The sequence below is a fragment of the Microcebus murinus genome, chromosome 8 (genome assembly GCF_040939455.1).
Source record: "Microcebus murinus isolate Inina chromosome 8, M.murinus_Inina_mat1.0, whole genome shotgun sequence".
Classification (NCBI taxonomy): Eukaryota; Metazoa; Chordata; class Mammalia; order Primates; family Cheirogaleidae; genus Microcebus; species Microcebus murinus.
Window position 1 is genome coordinate 106540035 of NC_134111.1, and position 17111 is coordinate 106557145.

At 65.3% G+C, this 17111-nt stretch overlaps 1 protein-coding gene across 1 annotated transcript in view; it reads right to left on the reverse strand.

Moving 5' to 3' along the window:
- Positions 1-16756, reverse strand: part of KIF1A (kinesin family member 1A) — a 79333-nt gene extending 62577 nt beyond the window's left edge. The window contains 12 exon segments of the mRNA XM_076006120.1: positions 402-544; positions 1460-1538; positions 2929-3004; positions 5632-5649; positions 6363-6428; positions 6957-7034; positions 8445-8556; positions 9678-9856; positions 10175-10240; positions 10773-10952; positions 11803-11879; positions 16578-16756. Coding sequence (XP_075862235.1) covers positions 402-544; positions 1460-1538; positions 2929-3004; positions 5632-5649; positions 6363-6428; positions 6957-7034; positions 8445-8556; positions 9678-9856; positions 10175-10240; positions 10773-10952; positions 11803-11879; positions 16578-16683 — 1180 coding nt within the window. The 5' untranslated portion in view covers positions 16684-16756.
- Between the last annotated feature and the right edge of the window lie 355 nt (positions 16757-17111).

The window sequence follows — 17111 nt, forward strand, 5'->3', positions numbered from 1 at the left end:
AGAACAGGGTTGTCTCCAGAGAGCCGAGGCTGGCAGCCGGGAGCAGGCGGGTGGCCACGGGTGGGGCGGGGGGTCCGCAGCGTGGGGGCCCAGGGGCCGCTGCAGCCCGGCACCAGGGCCTGACCTCGGGCTTCCGGGGAGCCGTCTCTGCCCCGCGTGGGCCAGCGCCGCACCCCAACCATGTGGCTGCATCCGGCCTCGTCCGGGGCCCTGCCCGGCCTCCCCCCAGAGGCAGCTCTGCCCAAGGGCGGGGACGGGGACAGAGGGCTGCGGGGGGCAGCTCGGGGCCGCCCGGCCCAGGCCGCAGCCAGCGGGATGGTGGTCCCGGGAGAAAGGAGGTGATGGCCGAGAGCCCCACCCGGGCGCGGCGGCCCCGCGGGGACGGGCGTGCGGACACTCACTGTCGGTGATGTCGCCGAGCCCCTGCGCGTACAGCAAGTCCCGCAGCCGCGTCACCTCGTCCTTCAGCTCGCGGATCAGCTTGTTGTTGGGGTCCTCGTTGATGACGGCGTTGCAGCGGATCTGCTTGGCCCGGTCGGCGTACCTGGCGGCAGGGGGGCTTGGGTAGCACCTGGGGCAGGTCCCTGCCCGGGTCCCCACCTGGGGCACAGCAGCCGGGATGGGGGGAGGACTGGTGGCACAGCCTGGTGCAGAGTGAGGCGTCGTCCCCACTGCAAGTCTCCGGGGGCCGTATGGGGGCCCCTGGCCTGGGGACCCCAGCCCCAGCTCACCCACCTGGGGAAACTGAGTCCCAGGGGGAGAAGGAACAGGGCAGCATCCTCTCCCCCATAGCAAGGTCAAAGCCCTCAGGGAAAGGACACTGCCCTGTCCCTTCTCCCCCTGGGACTCAGTTTCCCCAAGTCTTTGTCCTACACCTGTGGCCCCAGGGTAGGGGAGCAAGTCCAACCACAGGGAACTGTGAGACCGTCTGTGTGTACGTGTGTTCTAGCACATTCCACGCACCCGCAGATGCTCACAGCTACACATGTGTGTCACGTGTACCTATGCTGAGACGCATGCCCTGTTTTCCTTCCTACCACAGCTGATGCGAGGTCCAAAGAGGCAAGAGACCAGACTCAAATAGCCGTGCAGCCCCCTGCAGGGCTGAGGGCCCAGGCTCCCCACCCCACAGCCAGAAAGATCTTTTGAGATGCCCCTGCGCCCCTCTTGCTAATCGGAAACCCCCAGTGCCCCCCCAGCCTGCAGGTCAGTGTGACATCACCCACCGGAGCACACCGCTCCCAGCCTGGTGCCCCAGGGCCCCGGGCCGCCCGCAGCCCCAAAGCGCACCCCAAAGGCCGGTGGGAATGGAACGGGGCCCCTGCAGGCCCGGGAGCCCCAGAACAGCCACTTCCAGCCTCACATAGTCCGGGGTGAAGCCCCCTGAAAAGAGGCAGCCCTGTCCCCGGTGTTCCCAGCCCCAGGCGGGGGGCGCGGGGCCTGCCGCCGCAGAACACACCTCAGCGTGCTGAGGGTCTCGTCGTAGTTGATGTCCGCGGGGCTCAGGGCCGCCACCATGGCCGTCCGCGAGTTGCCACCTGTGGGAACAAGGCCCGGTGAGCCCAGGAGCGGGTGTGACCAGCCACCACGTCCTCTGCCTCCACCCCCTCCTGTGTTCACAGCGGGGGAGACTGAGGCCCAGAGCCACGGGCAGGCCTCAGGCCTCCTCCTCCTCCTCCGTGAACAGGCGACGGGGAGGGAGGACCGGCCCTGCCTGCTGCCCCGTAACGTCACCAGCCACCCCGCCGGCCACGGCCGAGGACGCAGGCGGGAAGGCTGAGGGCCGTTTGCCGCGTTTGCTCCAAGATAAACACTGTTCACGTCCAGCACTTTTTCCCGCTTTCCCGGTTTACCCCTGGAGTGTCACGTGCACGCTGTCAGGCGCTGTCTGCTCGGAAACCGCCCAGCACACGTAGGCTCCCGCGGAGGGAACACGGGACAGTGAGCCCAGCCCGGGTACGGTCACCGCTGGCCCTGCCCCGGCCCTCAGGGCTGCTGCTTGTCCCGCCCGGCCTCAGAGACCTATGTCCTCAGGGCCATGGCCCCGGGGTGTGGCTCCCAGGGGACCCTACTGGGACTGTGAGGTGACAGAGGTGACAGAGTGAAGGGCCAGGCATGGCCCCGCCCCCGCCCGGAGCCCAGGTGTGGCCCTGTCCGGGAGGCTGCTTCCCTTCCCAGCCCACGTCACGGGTGAAGGAACGACCTCCTGTCCTCTCAGCAGGGCCACCTGCCCCTCCTCCACCCGCTGGGATGCTGGCCCGAGCTGGGGCTCAGCATGGCCGGCTGTGGGGTGCACAGGCTGTCAGCCGGGGCTCGGCAGGCCTCAGCCGTGCAGCTGGGAAGGCCAGAGAGCCCAGTCGTCTGTGATCACCGGCCTAAGACTCAGTTTACCTCCCTGGGAGCCGGGCTCTCCCGCGGTAAATGCAGCTGGAGGGGGGCTGTGAGGTTATTTTTGGGAGGGACGGGATCGGTATTGGGGTGCTCCAATCTCTCACTGCTCAGAACTGAGGTGGGGAGGGGGAGGGGGGCTCATGGCAGCCCCTCGAAACCCAGAAGGTGAACAGGGCTCCCAGATTAGAGTCCCAGCTCCAGATGGGGAAACCGAGGTTCAGAAAAGGGTGGGTACTTGGTCTGGGTGCCACAGCTGATCTGACCCAGGAACGCAGACACCTGTGATGTGTGTTCTTCAGCCCCTTGGCCGTCCTGGTCCTCAGACTTACTCCCACCAGCCCACTGCCGGCCCCTGCCCAGGCCCTCAAGAAGGGCCCCGCCTTGAACTAACTGGGCCCTCCAGGGATACCTCCCGGCCTCGGCCGGGAAAGGGTAAGAGGCCTCCTGGCAGTTGGGCACCCCTTCCCAAGTGGGAAGATGGGCACGGCCCCGGGTGGAAGATAGAGCCCCGGGGACAGGTGAACCAGGAATTCTCACCCAGGTTTTCCCGGAGGAGCCAGGTCAGCACGGAATCTCGGTACGGAATGAAATCTGTCTTCTTCTTTTTCTTGTTCTGTGGGGCAGGAATGTTCAAGGTCAACCCTGCTCACAGGCCCTGCTTCAATGATCCGCTCCCCACCCTCCCCTCAGGACAGAGCACCCTCCGCACTCCGGCTACCCCTGCGGCTCTTTAGTCCTCTGTCAGGACAAATAGTGGTCACTCAAAATACGACTCCATCCACGTAACATGGCTGGGAATAGCTTCTCGTGGACACTTGTGATGGACTCAATGATTCTACTAGTTGTGGACGTTCATACATACAGTTCTTCACATTTCCTCAGTCTGTCCACACACAGTTCCTTGGATTTTCTCTCATAGTCCCTGATACATTTCTTAACACTGTTCCTCACTCGGGTCCTCACGTAGGTTCCTCCAGTTTCTCACACAGTTCCTCACAGTTCCCACTGGATCCTCACGCAGTTCCGCACATAGTTCTCCACAGTTCCTCACAGTTGCACCACACGGGTATTCACATAATTCCACACAGTTCATCACAGCTCTATCACAGCTCTCTCAGACTTCCACACACAGTTCCACACGGTGCCTCACGTAGTTCCTTACTATTCCCTGTGTCCCTCAGTTCCTCACCCTTCCTTCCTGGTTCCTCACACAGTCTGACACTCTGTGCCTCACAGTTCTCTCACAGATCTCTGTCCCACACAGTTCCCCACACGATTCCTCACAGCTCCCTCACACTGTCACTCACTCTGTTCCCCACACCGTTCCACAGAGTTCCTCACATTGCCCACAATTCCCACACTTCCTCTCCCATTTCCGCAGTTCCTCACAATTCTTCACAGAACTTCAGAATTTCCACACAGCTCTCCAAACAGTACCCCACGCTTCACCTAAACAATTGCCCACCTGGTTTTTCACACAGTTCCACACATACTTCTTCCACAGTTCTTCACTCCGTGGCTCCTCATCACTCCCCCACATACAATTCCCACGTATTTCCCCACGTCGTTTCACACACGTGCTCTCACACTTCCCCACAAACTTCTTCCACTTCCCCACAGCTTCTCACACGGTCCCCCACACAACTCCTCAGTTTCCTCACATAGTTACTTGCATAGTTCCTCACGCCGTTCCACAGAGGTCCTCACAATTCTTCACAATGTGCCACACGGTTCTCTCAGTTTCTCACACTGTCCCACACAGTACTTCACACAGGTTCCCATGAAGTTCCCCACACACACTTCCCACAGTTCTCACAGTTCCTTAGGCTGTTCTGTTCACAGTCCCTTGTGGTTTCCACACATAATTCCCACACTTCCCCACACCATCTCATGTTTCCGTAGTTCCTCACAGAGTACACACACCATAGTACCCAACATTTCCCCACACTGTTCCCCACAATTCCTCACACAGTTCCACAAGCACTTCCTACATAGTTCCTCACACGGGCCTTCACATGGTCTTCACACTTCCCCATGCAGTTCCTCACATGGCTCCACACACAATTCTTCATGTTCTTCCACAGGGCTCCTCACACAGTCCCCTGTACCATTCCACACAGCTCTTCACACGGTCCCCTACGCCATTCCACACGGTTCCTCACACAGCCCCCTACGCCATTCCACACAGCTATTCACATGGTTACCTACGACATTCCACACGGCTCCTCACACGGTCCCCTACACCATTCCACACGGCTCCTCACCTGGTCCCCTACACCATTCCACACGGCTCCTCACACGGTCCCCTATACCATTCCACATGGTTCCTCACAGAGCCCCCTACGCCATTCCACACGGCTCCTCACACGGTCCCCTACGCCATTCCACATGGTTCCTCACAGAGCCCCCTATACCATTCCACATGGTTCCTCACACGGTCCCCTACACCATTCCACACAGCTCCTCACCTGGTCCCCTACACCATTCCACACGGCTCCTCACACGGTCCCCTACACCATTCCACATGGTTCCTCACAGAGCCCCCTACGCCATTCCACACGGCTCCTCACACGGTCCCCTACGCCATTCCACATGGTTCCTCACAGAGCCCCCTATACCATTCCACACAGCTCCTCACAGTTCTTACATTTTCTCAGTTTCTCAGACAGTTCCACACACAACTCATACAGCTCTCCAGAGTCCCTGACAGGGTCCGTCACCAAGTTCCCCAGGCTTCTCCCCCAGAAGTTTTTCCCGGCTCCTCACACAATCCCCGCACTGTTCCTCTCGTAGTTCCCTCAACTCCACACACACTCTCCGGGCCCTTCCTCACACCGCACTGCCGCCGTTCCTCACGTGGCTCACACACTCTCCACGTACCGCCCCCACGGCCCTCCGGGTCCGGCTTGAGGCCGCCTCCCGGGAGCCTTCCTGTCCCTGCACACTAAGTTGGCTCCCTTCGGGGTCACTCTCACGGCCCATGTCTTTCCTTGCTGGAATTCATCCCAATTGCAACTATGCTTTTGCTTTTCTGTCCTCCCCCGCTGAGCTGCAGACCCGGAAGACCTGCGCTGTTCACCACGAGGCCCCGACGCAGGCACAGGCCCGCCCAGAGTGGGCTCAAGGCGTGTGTTTGAGCGAGCAAAGGGGGCACTTGAGGGCTGAGACCCGCGTGGGGACAGCTGGGCCGCGGCGATCTGCTCCCAGCCCCCTCCCCTCAGGACTAAGGAAGCGGCTCACCTTGTTGGGTCCGGAGTCCTGAAAATGAAAAGACAGGAAGAGTCTGAGGACCTGGGGCAGGGCTGGGGCCCCAGGGTGTGAGGGGGGAGAGGGGGGGATGTCCTGACTCCAGATGACAAAAGAGCAGGCAGGGCCTGGGCTCATGCTGGGAGTCCACCACTCGCTGCCCGCCATGGCTGCCCGCCCCCCGGCACCGATCCTGCCAGGCCAAATGCCAGTGTGGCCTCCCAGGCTGCCGCCCCAGCGGTCTCCCCTCCACCCCGTGACAATTTCAGAGCAGGGTGGTCCTTCCCTGGCCTGAGGCCTGGCGTCTTGGCAGGCGGGCCGTGCTGCTTGTCCTGCATGACGCCCCCGGCCCAGCCCCTCACCACCAAGGGCCGTGGGCTCCCCCAGAGGACCGACAAAATCCGGCCAAGCAAGGTCACTGCTGACCACAGCCCTGCCCTTCCGGAACACCCGCCAACACGCTCACTGTGGCCCGTGGCAGCTCTCGGACCAGCCCTGTGAGCAAGGTGGCACACCCCCATTTTACAGGTGGGGAAACTGAGTCCAGGCAGCGAGGAGGGTCACTGCTCCATCACCAGCCTTGTGACTGCTCCCCTGCTCTCTGGGCTTTCCCATGGACCCTCCACCGCCTCACCGCGGACGGGTCTGGGAACAGGGATGCCAGGCCCCCGGCACATCCGTGGCCCACCCTGTCAGTCTAGGCCCAGGAGCCGGAGCCAGCTCACCATTTCCGCCAGCGCAGAGATGACCTTCCCCAGCGTGGTCAAGGACTTGTTGATGTTGGCTCCCTCCTGTGAGCGGACGGGGTGGTCGGGACGTCAGGAGGCCTGGGAAGCCCCTTGCCCCACAGTGACCCCCTGGGGCTGAGGCCACCGGCCCTGACTGCTGACCTCTGGGGCCAGCCAGAGGCCAGCCAGAGGTCAGAGGTCAGCCCGAGGCCCACCCACCGAGGAGAGCGGTCAGTCCAGCGCTTCTCCCGGGCTCCATGGGAACCCCAGCGACAGCCCACGCCTCCCCACGGGAGCCGTTTGCAGGGCCCCTGCCAACCAGCGGACGACCGCAGTGTCCGGAAAGTAAAAGCTTCTCCCCCTCCTGACTCCCAGGACTGTGCCGACAGGGGTGAGGTGGCCCCCGGACGCTGGCCAGCGGCTCCCGGCCCACGCGCCCTTGCAGGGAACGCGGGCACCGCCGGCCCCGGCACTGTGAGGGTGCGGGAGGTCCTCGATCCCCCAGAGTGGGAGCCCTACGGCCCCAGCCTGCACCCCACCCACCCTGCCCAGGCCGCCCGGGGGTGCCCACGGCCCTGCCGCCCGGCCTACCTTGAGCCGCGTGCCCTTGGCACCTGTGGAGTCTGCGCGCTCGCTGCCCGCCAGGTCCACCAGGCTGATCTTGCTCACCTGGGAGACAGGGCGGTGTCCCATGCAGGAGACGTCATGAGGCCACGGCTGGGGGCGCCGTGGCCAAGGCGGCCTCCTCCAACCCCGCAGTCTCCGCCCACACCTGTCCGCAGCCCTTCCATGCTGCATCCGAGCGAGGTGCAAAGCCACCCCCCCAGGAGGCCACGTGGCCGTGGTGCAGCCACGCTGTCTCCGTGCTCCACGCACTCTGCACTCGGTGATGCACTAACTCCCTGTAGCGCCTCGAGGTGCGTCTGCCCCGTCCCTGACCTCCGCAGACAGCCCTTATCGTCTGCAGGGGGATTCGAACCCAGCTCCGGAGAGGGCCACGGCCGCCCGGGCGCCACTGTGCCCAGAGTCCCCAGCAATGGCCGGGCTCCCTGCAGGGCTCCCTCACCCTGGGGTGTCACGTGCACCCCACGGGGCGCAGCCCCCCAAGCCGAGGCTGCAGGGCAGGACTCGCCCGGTGTTTACAGGCCGTGGACACCAGCAGGAACCTCTCAGCGCCCAGCCAGTGAGGGCCGAGGCCCGGCAGACCCAGTTCCGGCTTCGCCCTCCCTGCTGGCACCCTCGGCTGCCAGAGCCCCCGCGCACTGCCGCACGGGCCGTGGCTGAGAGAATGAGCCAGGTGCGGTGACCTCCTCCAGGGACTGACTGACCCTGACCTCACCCTGCAGCCCTCAAGTGAGCCCTGAGAGAACCCACTGCTGGGGGGTGGCTGAGGGGCCCCCAGCGTTGGGTGTGGGGGTGTCACAGCCGCAGACAGACAGGGAGAGATTCGGCACCTGCCCGCTGCCCCTTCTGGAAGCCCAGGAAACTGCGTGTCTCCGATGAGGCCCCGGGAGGTGACGCCCCTGATCCACCGAGGACGCCGGGGTGCGTGGGAAGGGCATCTGGGCTGGGGCAGCTGGCGGGGCTGTGACTGCTGGGCACAAACCGGCTTTTGTGCCCACGCAGGCCGGCGCCCGCCAGGAGGCCCTGCGCTCTGGACAGAGCAGGGGACCGAGTCCCGCCAGCTGCACCAGCGCCCGGCCACCTCTGCGGCAGCCACTCCCCACTCACTGCCACTGCCACCCTCTGATGGCCACCCAGCTGTGGCCGTGTCTCATCCGTCCCCCGGCCTGTGGGGCTGCTGCACTGTGGGGCTGACCTGGGGACACCCCTCTACAGCCCCCGGAGGCTCCCCCAAAACAGCCCAGACCCCAGCTCCCCCATGGCCCCTCAGCTCAGGTCCCTGCCACACCCCGTGGCCACACTCACTGAGAGGAGGTGACCGGTGCCCGGCGTGAGGACACTGCCCACACCTCACTGGCCCGTGTTGGCTTGGCATCCTCGTCCCGCCCTGACCCCCCACACCGTGACCACGGCCACGGCCTGCTGTGACACCCTCCAACAAGGCCGCGCACTCACCTTCTCCGTGGTGATGTCCGTCTCTGCGTCGTGGCGCTTCTGGGTGAAGATGATGTTGAACACGGCGTGGGAGCGGCTGCTGGTCTCGTTCATGTTGGTGGCGGCCACAGTCCTGAGGGACAGGAGGCCACATGTGATTACCCGTGGCCCATGGTTAGGTATGACGGTGGCTGGTGGCACCGCCCACAGGACCAGGCCATCATATCCGCTCCCGGCTGCCCTGCCCGACCAGGTGCCGGCTGCACACCCCCCATCAGAGCTCGAGTGAGGCCCACGCCCACCTGCCCACCGTGGCGTCCTCAGCCCAGCCCACGCCTGGCATGTAGTGGGCGCAGTGGCTGAGAGAGCTTCCTGTTCCCGGGGTACCTGGTGAGCCCCAGTGCCACACAGCTGGGCAGGAGCCCCTGGCCCTGATGTGGGAAAGCCCCCCCAGCAGGGGAAGGCACTTCCACATCCATCCCAGGCCGTGGCCCGTACCAGCCGTTCCAGGAGCCCCAGGACCCCACCCATCCCCGGGAGCCCACCCTCAGCTGCAGGTCCTGGGGGAGAGCCCAGGGCTGCCTGGCAATGGCCAGAGCTGGTCAGATGCCCCTGGCCTGTGGAGACCTCAGAGAAGTCTCCCTAGCACCCGGCCTCCGTGGCAACCACTGTCAGGCCACAGCGAGGGTACCCTGGGGCTCCTTGTCAGGAATGGTGTCTGGGGGCCACCAGGCGGTGCTGGTGGCACTCAGCAAGACTGATGTGGGCTATCGCCTCACCCTCTGGGGAGTCCCGGGTGGCGGGGGGGGGGCGTTGCACTGTTGTCATGACAACCAGGGCATCCCAGACAGGAGGCCCAGGGCAGGAGCAGGTCATGGCCGGCATTGCTACGCCACTGACCCTTCCCCATGTGTCCCCAACACCCAAGCCACTCCTGGCACAAGGGCGCCCCACGGTCTCTGGACTCCCGGCCTCACTGAGGCAGTGGCCATAAGCGCTACTGCACCCCCAGGGCACCTGTGCTGCAGGGCAGAGCCCCCCACGGAGGGTGGCCCCCATACAGAAGGGAGCCGTGGCCTCTTGCAGGCCACCACGCCCCTGAATGTCTCAGGCACCTGAGGCCACATGTTCACAGGGGCCGCCAGACAGACCCCCTCCCCAGGGGAGACCGACAGGTGCCCAGGGCCAGGCCAGGGTTGGGGGGCCTCCTTGGAGTAGGAGAGAGGGCCGAGGCAGGGAGTCACCCCCACACACCTGGCCTTGTTCCCTGAGTCCATGAGGTCCTGGATGTCATTGTAGGAGGTGACGGCCAACTTGGACAGGTCCTCCACGTAGGGCCCCAGCAGCGGGTGCTCCCTCACGCGCAGGTTGCCCTTGTTCTTGGGGTTCAGCAGGTCGCGGACTCGCTCACAGTAGATCTCCATGTAGCTGACCTGGGGGCCGAGGGCCGGGCCATGAGGGCCCCGCGGTGGCCCTGCGTGCGCGTGTGCGAGGTGGGGTGTGGCCCGCCCCCGCCCGGCCAGCCTCCCCTGGCCGCCGCCATGCTGGGCTCGGTGACACGCACCCACCAGGGCCACCCCCAAGGCGCCTGTCCCCACACTCAGCACAGAACACCCGCTCAACAAACCCGGAGGACTGCCCCCCCTGCGCCCCGTGCTCTGGGAGCCCCCCAGCCCTGCGTGGGCTCGGGGGTGTGGGTGTCCCTCGGGTGGGTGACCGGGTGCCTGAGGATGGTGGCAGGGGGGACCTACCTCCACGGAGTAGGACATGTTGTCGTTGGTGGTGTCGTTGATCCGGGAGAACAGGTCCTCGCAGAGCTGCGAGCCGAGGGGCACCGTAAGGGCGGGGGCTGCTCCCCGGCCACCGCCCCCGCGCCTCCCGCACCCTCGGGATGTGGGCGCCAAGGGGCCTTGTCTGCTTCTTAGCTCAGGGTCCCCCCGCTGGGATCCAGTCCTCTCTGGGGGTCGGCAGCGAGCACAGGGACCCGCACAGGGACCCGCTCTGCCCTCCCACGCACAGCCGGCCCCTACCCAGCGGGCGCAGAGCCAAGCAGCTCAGGGAAGGGCAGGAGTGATGAGTCTGGGGTCTGCAACCTGCTCCCAGGTGGGCGTGGCTCCCCCAGGGGCATGGCTCTCCAGGGGCGGGGCTCCCCCAGGGGCGGGGCTCCCCCAGGGGCGTGGCTCCCCCGGGGGCGGGGCTCCCCGGGGGCGGGGCTCCCCAGGGGCGGGGCCCTGATGTGCTTATCCTCTGGGCTCCCTGCTCTGGGGCTCCTGCGGTCCAGGGGCCCAGCTGGTCCTGCCCTGCCTGCTGGCCGCCCTCCAGTGCCCACCGCCCGCCCCGGCCGCGTGCCTGCGGGATGATGCCCTGCTGGTCCTTCTCCTGCTTGCCCATCATGGTGTAGGACTTGCCGGCGCCCGTCTGCCCGTAGGCGAAGATGCACACGTTGTAGCCCTCGAAGGCGTGCTGCAGCATCTCCTCGCCGATGTCGCGGTACACCTGCTTCTGCGACGCGTAGTTGATGTCCTCGGGCTGGGGACAGAGGGCGCGGCTGCAGGAGGCTGGGTGGGCCTGAGGCCCAGCCCACCCTGTCCCTGTAGCCAGGCGGTGCCCAGGCCTCAGGGTGTGGGGGCAGTGTGTGTGTGTGGGGGAGTGACACCTGCCCCCACCCTGATCCTGCCTGGGGGTGGCTCCCGGAGGAGGGGCTCCCTTCCCCACAAGGGAGGGATGAAGAGCAGCTGACCAAGCTAGCGGGCAGGCAGGAGGGCGGGACCCGAAACCAAAGTCCCCTCCATGTGACAGTGGCAGGAGGGACAAGAGCTCAGGCTGGAGGGGGCAGAGTCGGAGACCCAGGGACCCCCCAGGACTGGGCCAGCATCCGGACCCATCCTGAGGGTGGCGGGGTGCTTTAGGCCAGGGCCATGTGGGAGGAAGGCGGGACTGGACAGGGGAGGTGGGGAGCCCTGGGGCCGTCCAGGGCCAGGTGCTCAGAGACATGCAGGTGAGGGGCTTGGGTGGGGGCTCTGCCTTCTGGAAGGGTGCAGGAGGTGGTGGGTGGTGGGCAGGCCCCGCGTGGACTCGACGTGGATGGGAGGGGAGGAGTCCAGGGGTCTCCCAGGCTCCCTGCGTGTAGGGCCTGGTGCCCGGCGGCCGCAGGGTCAGCTTTGGACACTCTGAGTGTCGGCCGTCTGGGGAAGTGGTGACGGCCATGGCAGACAGACACGGCTCAGCCCCGGCCACGGCCTCGCTGGGGGCAGCGTGTGTCCTTCCAGGGAGCAGGGTGGGGTCCCCACCCATTAGAGGGGAACATGCACTCAGACACCCCCCCCAAAGTCCATGCGCCCCACACCCCTGTGGCCCCGCCTGCCCCCACCCCGCTCACCGAGGTGTGTGACCAGTAGGAGTAGTCGAAGCTGAAGCTCTTGGGCGTCTCCTTGGGCTGCTTGGGGTTGATGATGGCTGCGGGTGAGGGGACACATGCGGTGGTCAGGGTGACCCCGGCCCGCTGCAGTCTGCACCCCCGAACATGGGAAAGTCAGCCTCGGGGCCCTCTGGCTCCGGACACCGGAGGGGTCAGCACCCTCTCCCAGGCAGACGAGCCGTCTCCGCACCCCCCTTTGTGGGGGCCCATGATGACCAGGACGCCACGGCACCCACCTGCAGGGCCCTGCGCTGTCCCCCACCAAGGGCCCCGAAGGTGGCCCAGGAGGGTCCTTCCTGCAGACCCTGGGCCCCACCCCCACCCCTGGCGTCCTCCACCCCCACCAGGCTGCCGTGCTCTGCTCTGCTCGCACAAACCCAGGAAGCCCCAGGAGGCCAGGGCATCTGTCACATGTCACAGCTTGTTTGTTCCCGTCAGGGGACAGTCAGGCTATTCCTAGGTTTGCCGCCGTGCACAGAGCTCTCAGGGACTGTCCTCTGCAGGAGCCCCTCCCCCATACCTACACTGAGCTCCCAGCCCAATCCCGGCACCTGGGCAGGCTGCAGCCCACAGAACATCCATTCCTCAGACCAGGAGCAAGTTTGACAATGAGCGATGACGCCGTCCCCCATGGCGTGTCCCAGGAGCCCCCACCCCACCTGCTACCTTCCACCCGAGTCCCCAGCACCTCCCAGGTCTGTACTGAGCAGACCGAGAGTCCTCAGCGGCCAGACAGAAGAACGCACTCCCCAGAGCACTGTCTGAGCCCGAAATGTCTGTGGTTCACCACTCCCCCTGCCAGGCCAGTGGCAACCCCACTCCTGGGTTGTCCCACCCGGGAGGCGCACGGCCAGTCCTGGTTGGCAGGTCCCCACCTCTGGGGCCGCCTGGGAGACCAGCCCCTCCTGTCACTCCCTGCTTGGAGACACAGGCCATGTCTGTCCATCCTTCCACTGGTGTTCCTCCCAGGCTGGGGCTCGGGGGGGGGGGTCCACAAAGAGTGCGGGGCCCCCTTGCTCACGCCACCGACACCCGCCTCTGCCCCCTCCCAAGAGCCCCATCCCTCTCCCACCCCAGCCCGGGGCCTCCTGGTCTGCACTTGCCCAGCCCCGGGCTGAGGGGCTTGTGGTGCCGCGTGGGCCGTGAGCTCCCAGGGGTGAGGCCTCCTGGGCACGTGGAGCAGGTGCAGCCCTGGGAGCCCCAGGAGGGCAGGGTCTGCAGACAGCAGAGGGGGACCCGGGCGGTCATGGCCCCATGCTGCAAATGGTCCAGGGGGAAAGTCTGCCACGGGGCCACCCAGCAGGGTCCCTCAGACCTCCCTGTCCCTTGTCCCGTGTCCCCAGCCCCTCCCCCAGGTCTTGGCCTGGGAAACACCCTCTGTCGTCACAGGTGGGTTCCCAGCGCCAGAGGGGACGTCCTCTCCCCAGGTTCCAGGGCAGACCGGAAACCAGGATGCCCCACGCCTGGCCATCCCCCTGCACCTGGAGCCCGGGAAAGGGCCCCCCAAGGCCTGTGGGCCCCAGGCCACCCCTCCCGCAGCCGTGGCGTCTCCCTGAGAGGAGCCGACTCTGCAGGATAAGGAGGGGCTCCCCGAGGGGTCCCGAGCTTTCCCTGTGCAGGTGTGAAGAGCGAGGAGCCAGCCTCCTGCTCCCGCTCATTGGAAGCCCCATCTCGGCCAGGCCCAGCCAGGGCCCACGCCAGGCAGCCTCCCCGGCTCTGCTCCGGCGCTCGGGAGGACAAAGCCCAGAACCAGAGCGGGAGGCTCCGAAGGGGTGAGGGGAGGTCAGCGGGGCCGGCTGTGCTGAGCTGGCTCCTACCAGAGGCCGCTCAGGACTGAGGGTGTTCCCCAAACACGCCTGTGCAGCCCAACCAGAGCGGGGTGCTGTCTGGAGGCCCACAGTGGCCGCCCCGAGACCCGGCCCCTCCTGACGCTCTGAGACCCCGCAGTGTGTCCACCCAGGCAGGGCGGCCACGGGCCACCCCCCACCCACCTCCTCCTCCACCAACTCGCTAACGGGCCCCCATCCCCCTCCCACGGCGAGTGCACACCAGGCAGGCCTTCCGGGGCCCCGCCCACCCAGGGTCACGGTTCCCAACTGGGTCACCACTCACACCTGGGGTCACATTTCACACCTGGGGTCATGCCTCACACCTGGGGTCATGCCTCACACCTGGGGTCATGGCTAATACCTGGAGTCACATTTCACACCCGGGGTCACAGCTCACACTTGGGGTCATAGCTCACACTTGGGGTCATAGCTCACACTTGGGGTCACAGCTCACACCCGGGGTCACAGCTCATACCTGGGGTCACTGCTTACACCTGGGGTCACTGCTCACACCTGAAATTGCACCTCACACCTGGGGTCACAGCTCGCACCTGGGGTCACAGCTCACACTTGGGGTCACAGCTCACACTTGGGGTCACGGTTCCCACCCAGGGTCACAGCTCACACCTGGGGTCACTGCTCACACCTGGGGTCACGGCTCATACCTGAAATTGCACCTCACACCTGGGGTCACAGCTCACACCTGGGGTCACAGCTCACACCTGGGGTCACAGCTCACAATTGGGGTCACAGCTCACACTTGGGGTCACAGTTCCCACCTGGAATCATAGCTCACACCTGGGGTCACAGCTCACACCTGGGGCCACAGCTCAAACTTGGGGTCACAGCTCACACTTGGGGTCACAGTTCCCACCTGGAATCACAGCTCACACCTGGGGTCACAGCTCACATTTGGGATCACAGTTCCCACCTGGAGTCACAGCTCACACCTGGGGTCACAGCTCACACTTGGAGTCACAGCTCACACCTGGGGTCCCAGCTCACACTTGGAGTCACAGCTCACGCCTGGGGTCGCAGCCCCTGCACAGCCTGTGGCTCCCCACTTTGAGGCCAGGGTCACACCACTTGCACTTCCTCTGGCCTCGCAGGGCCAGGCCAGCGGTCACTGCCGAGGTGGGACTGCCGGGCACGCAGCATCATCCGGGCAGGGTACCCGGGACGTGCACTCTGCTTGTCAGAGGGTCCCGCGAGGCCGAGCCCCCACGCCCCTTCCTCAGCTTCCTCCCCCGACCTCTGCACCCCCCCAGTGCATCCTGGGATCTCCACCTAAATAAACTCTTAGCACCCTAAACCTAGTCCCGGAGTCACCTTCCAGGGCCCAAACGGGCAAGACCAAGACCGCCCAAGACCAAGACCAAGGGTGCCCTGGGCACTGTCCCACAGCCCCGCCCTGGGCTTGGCCACAGCCGCCCCTGCCTGCCCATGGCATGACAAGGAGCCAGGGAGCTCCACAGGCTTCCAGAAGGATCACGCCCAGCCCAGACGCCACCTCCACAGGCCCTAACCTGCCCAGAACATTCTCAAAGACACCCAGGTCCTCGCGGCCCACAGGCCCAGGATGCCACCCTAGGGCGGCAGCTTCCACCAGACCCGAGTGTCCTTCCCCTCCGCACCCGCCCCCAAACCCGGCAGATAACAGAGAAGGGGTGTACGGGCTCTGTCTGCTGTTCATATCGGAGAACCAGGTGGCTGTTGGCGCCCACAGCTCGGCGCAGCTGAGGCCACGAGAGCCTGAGCACAAACCGCCCGGCTGAGCCCAGGCGACCGCAGGACTGAGGGTGGGATGGCTCGTTCCTGCTCTACGACACCCGCTTTGGGGCCGGCGTGATCAGCACAGGTGACTCTAACACTGGTGCAATTTGCATGGCCCCCAGGTGAGCCCACCTGACCGTTAGCACAGGTGACCCTGGTACAGCCGAGTCCTGCCTCTTGGCGTGGGCGCTGCTGACCCTGGGCGCTCACACTGAGGATTCACAGAGCTAGCTGCACACGGGTCTGCCCGCCTTTCTGCATGTCTGTTACACGTCAACGAAAAAGCCCATAAATAAATAAAGCGCGAAGGGGGCGGTTCTGTCTCTCCCGCCCCCAGCGGCTGAATCCTGCGCGCTGAACACTCTGGCGGGTGGTTCTGCCCCTCCGGCCTCCTCGCAGCTGCCTTCCGACCCTCGCTCCTCCCCGTTCCTCAAGTCTGCTCCGGCCTCCGACTCCTCAGAGGTCGGAGGTCACTTACAACCAGAAACAAAGCAAAGGAATGGGCAAAAGGGGAAAAACTCAAAACCCTACAGCCGCTGAAATAAGTAAAAAATCACGTCTGCGCACACCGGTTTGAACGGCGCCCCCCAAACACTCACGTCCCCCCGGGAACCTCAGACCTTCAACAAAGGGATTTGCTCTGCGAAGTTCGGATTTGGTCGAGGAGCCACTCGTGGGGTCTGCAGGGCCACACGTGGCCTTGAGGCTGCGGGCTCCCCACCCTGGGGTGGGCCCTAGATTCACTGGCTGGTGTCCGTATAAAAGGGCCACATGGAGACACGGAGACATGGGAGGGGCCCCGTGCCGAGGGGGCCGAGGCTGGAGATGCAGCCACAAGCCAAGCCGGCTGGCGGCCATGTTGGGCCCAGTGAGGCAGGGAGCATCCTCCCTAGAATCTGGGGGTGAGGCCTGCTGACCCCCCGCTTTTGGACTTCCGGCGGCTAGAACTGTGGGATTAACTCCTGTCTCTGTAAGCCCCCCGGTTTGTGCCTCTCTGTCACAGCGCCCGCAGGCCACCGTGCACGGCAGACAGGGAGGGGGACACGGCTCCCCAGCCGGGCCAAGCGGGCTGTGCAATCGGCGGGAGCCGCCACGGCCCATGCCCGGCGCCGAGGCCATGCGGGCAGTACTCACTGGTGGTGCTTCCGGACATCTGGATGATGCACTTGGAGTCCCGGCTCATCTCACGGGAGTTGAAGGGGCGGACGCGCACCGCCACCTTCACCGAGGCCCCGGCCATCTCCGCGGCCGTCCTCGTGGGTCACTCGGCAGCAGCGAGTGGGGGGGCACCTTGGGGAAAAGGGAAACGCGGGTTAGAAACCGTCCTGGCGCGCTGGCTGCCGGTGGAGCCCACGGGTCTTCCCCACGCCCTTCCAAAACCAGCAACGTGGCACAAGCACGGGGCACCCGTCACGGGGCCGGGGACGAGAGGGGCGGCCGCAGGTGACGGGGGCACGAATTCTAGAAAGCAGAAAGCCAGGCCGGGCGCAGTGGCTCACACCTGTAATCCTAACACTCTGGGAGGCCGAGGCTGGAGGATCGCTGGAGGTCAGGAGTTTGAAACCAGCCTGAGCAAGAGCAAGACCCCCTTCTCTACTGAAAATAGAAACAAATTAATTGGCCAACTAAAATATATAGAAAAAATTGGCCAGGCATAGTGGTGTACGC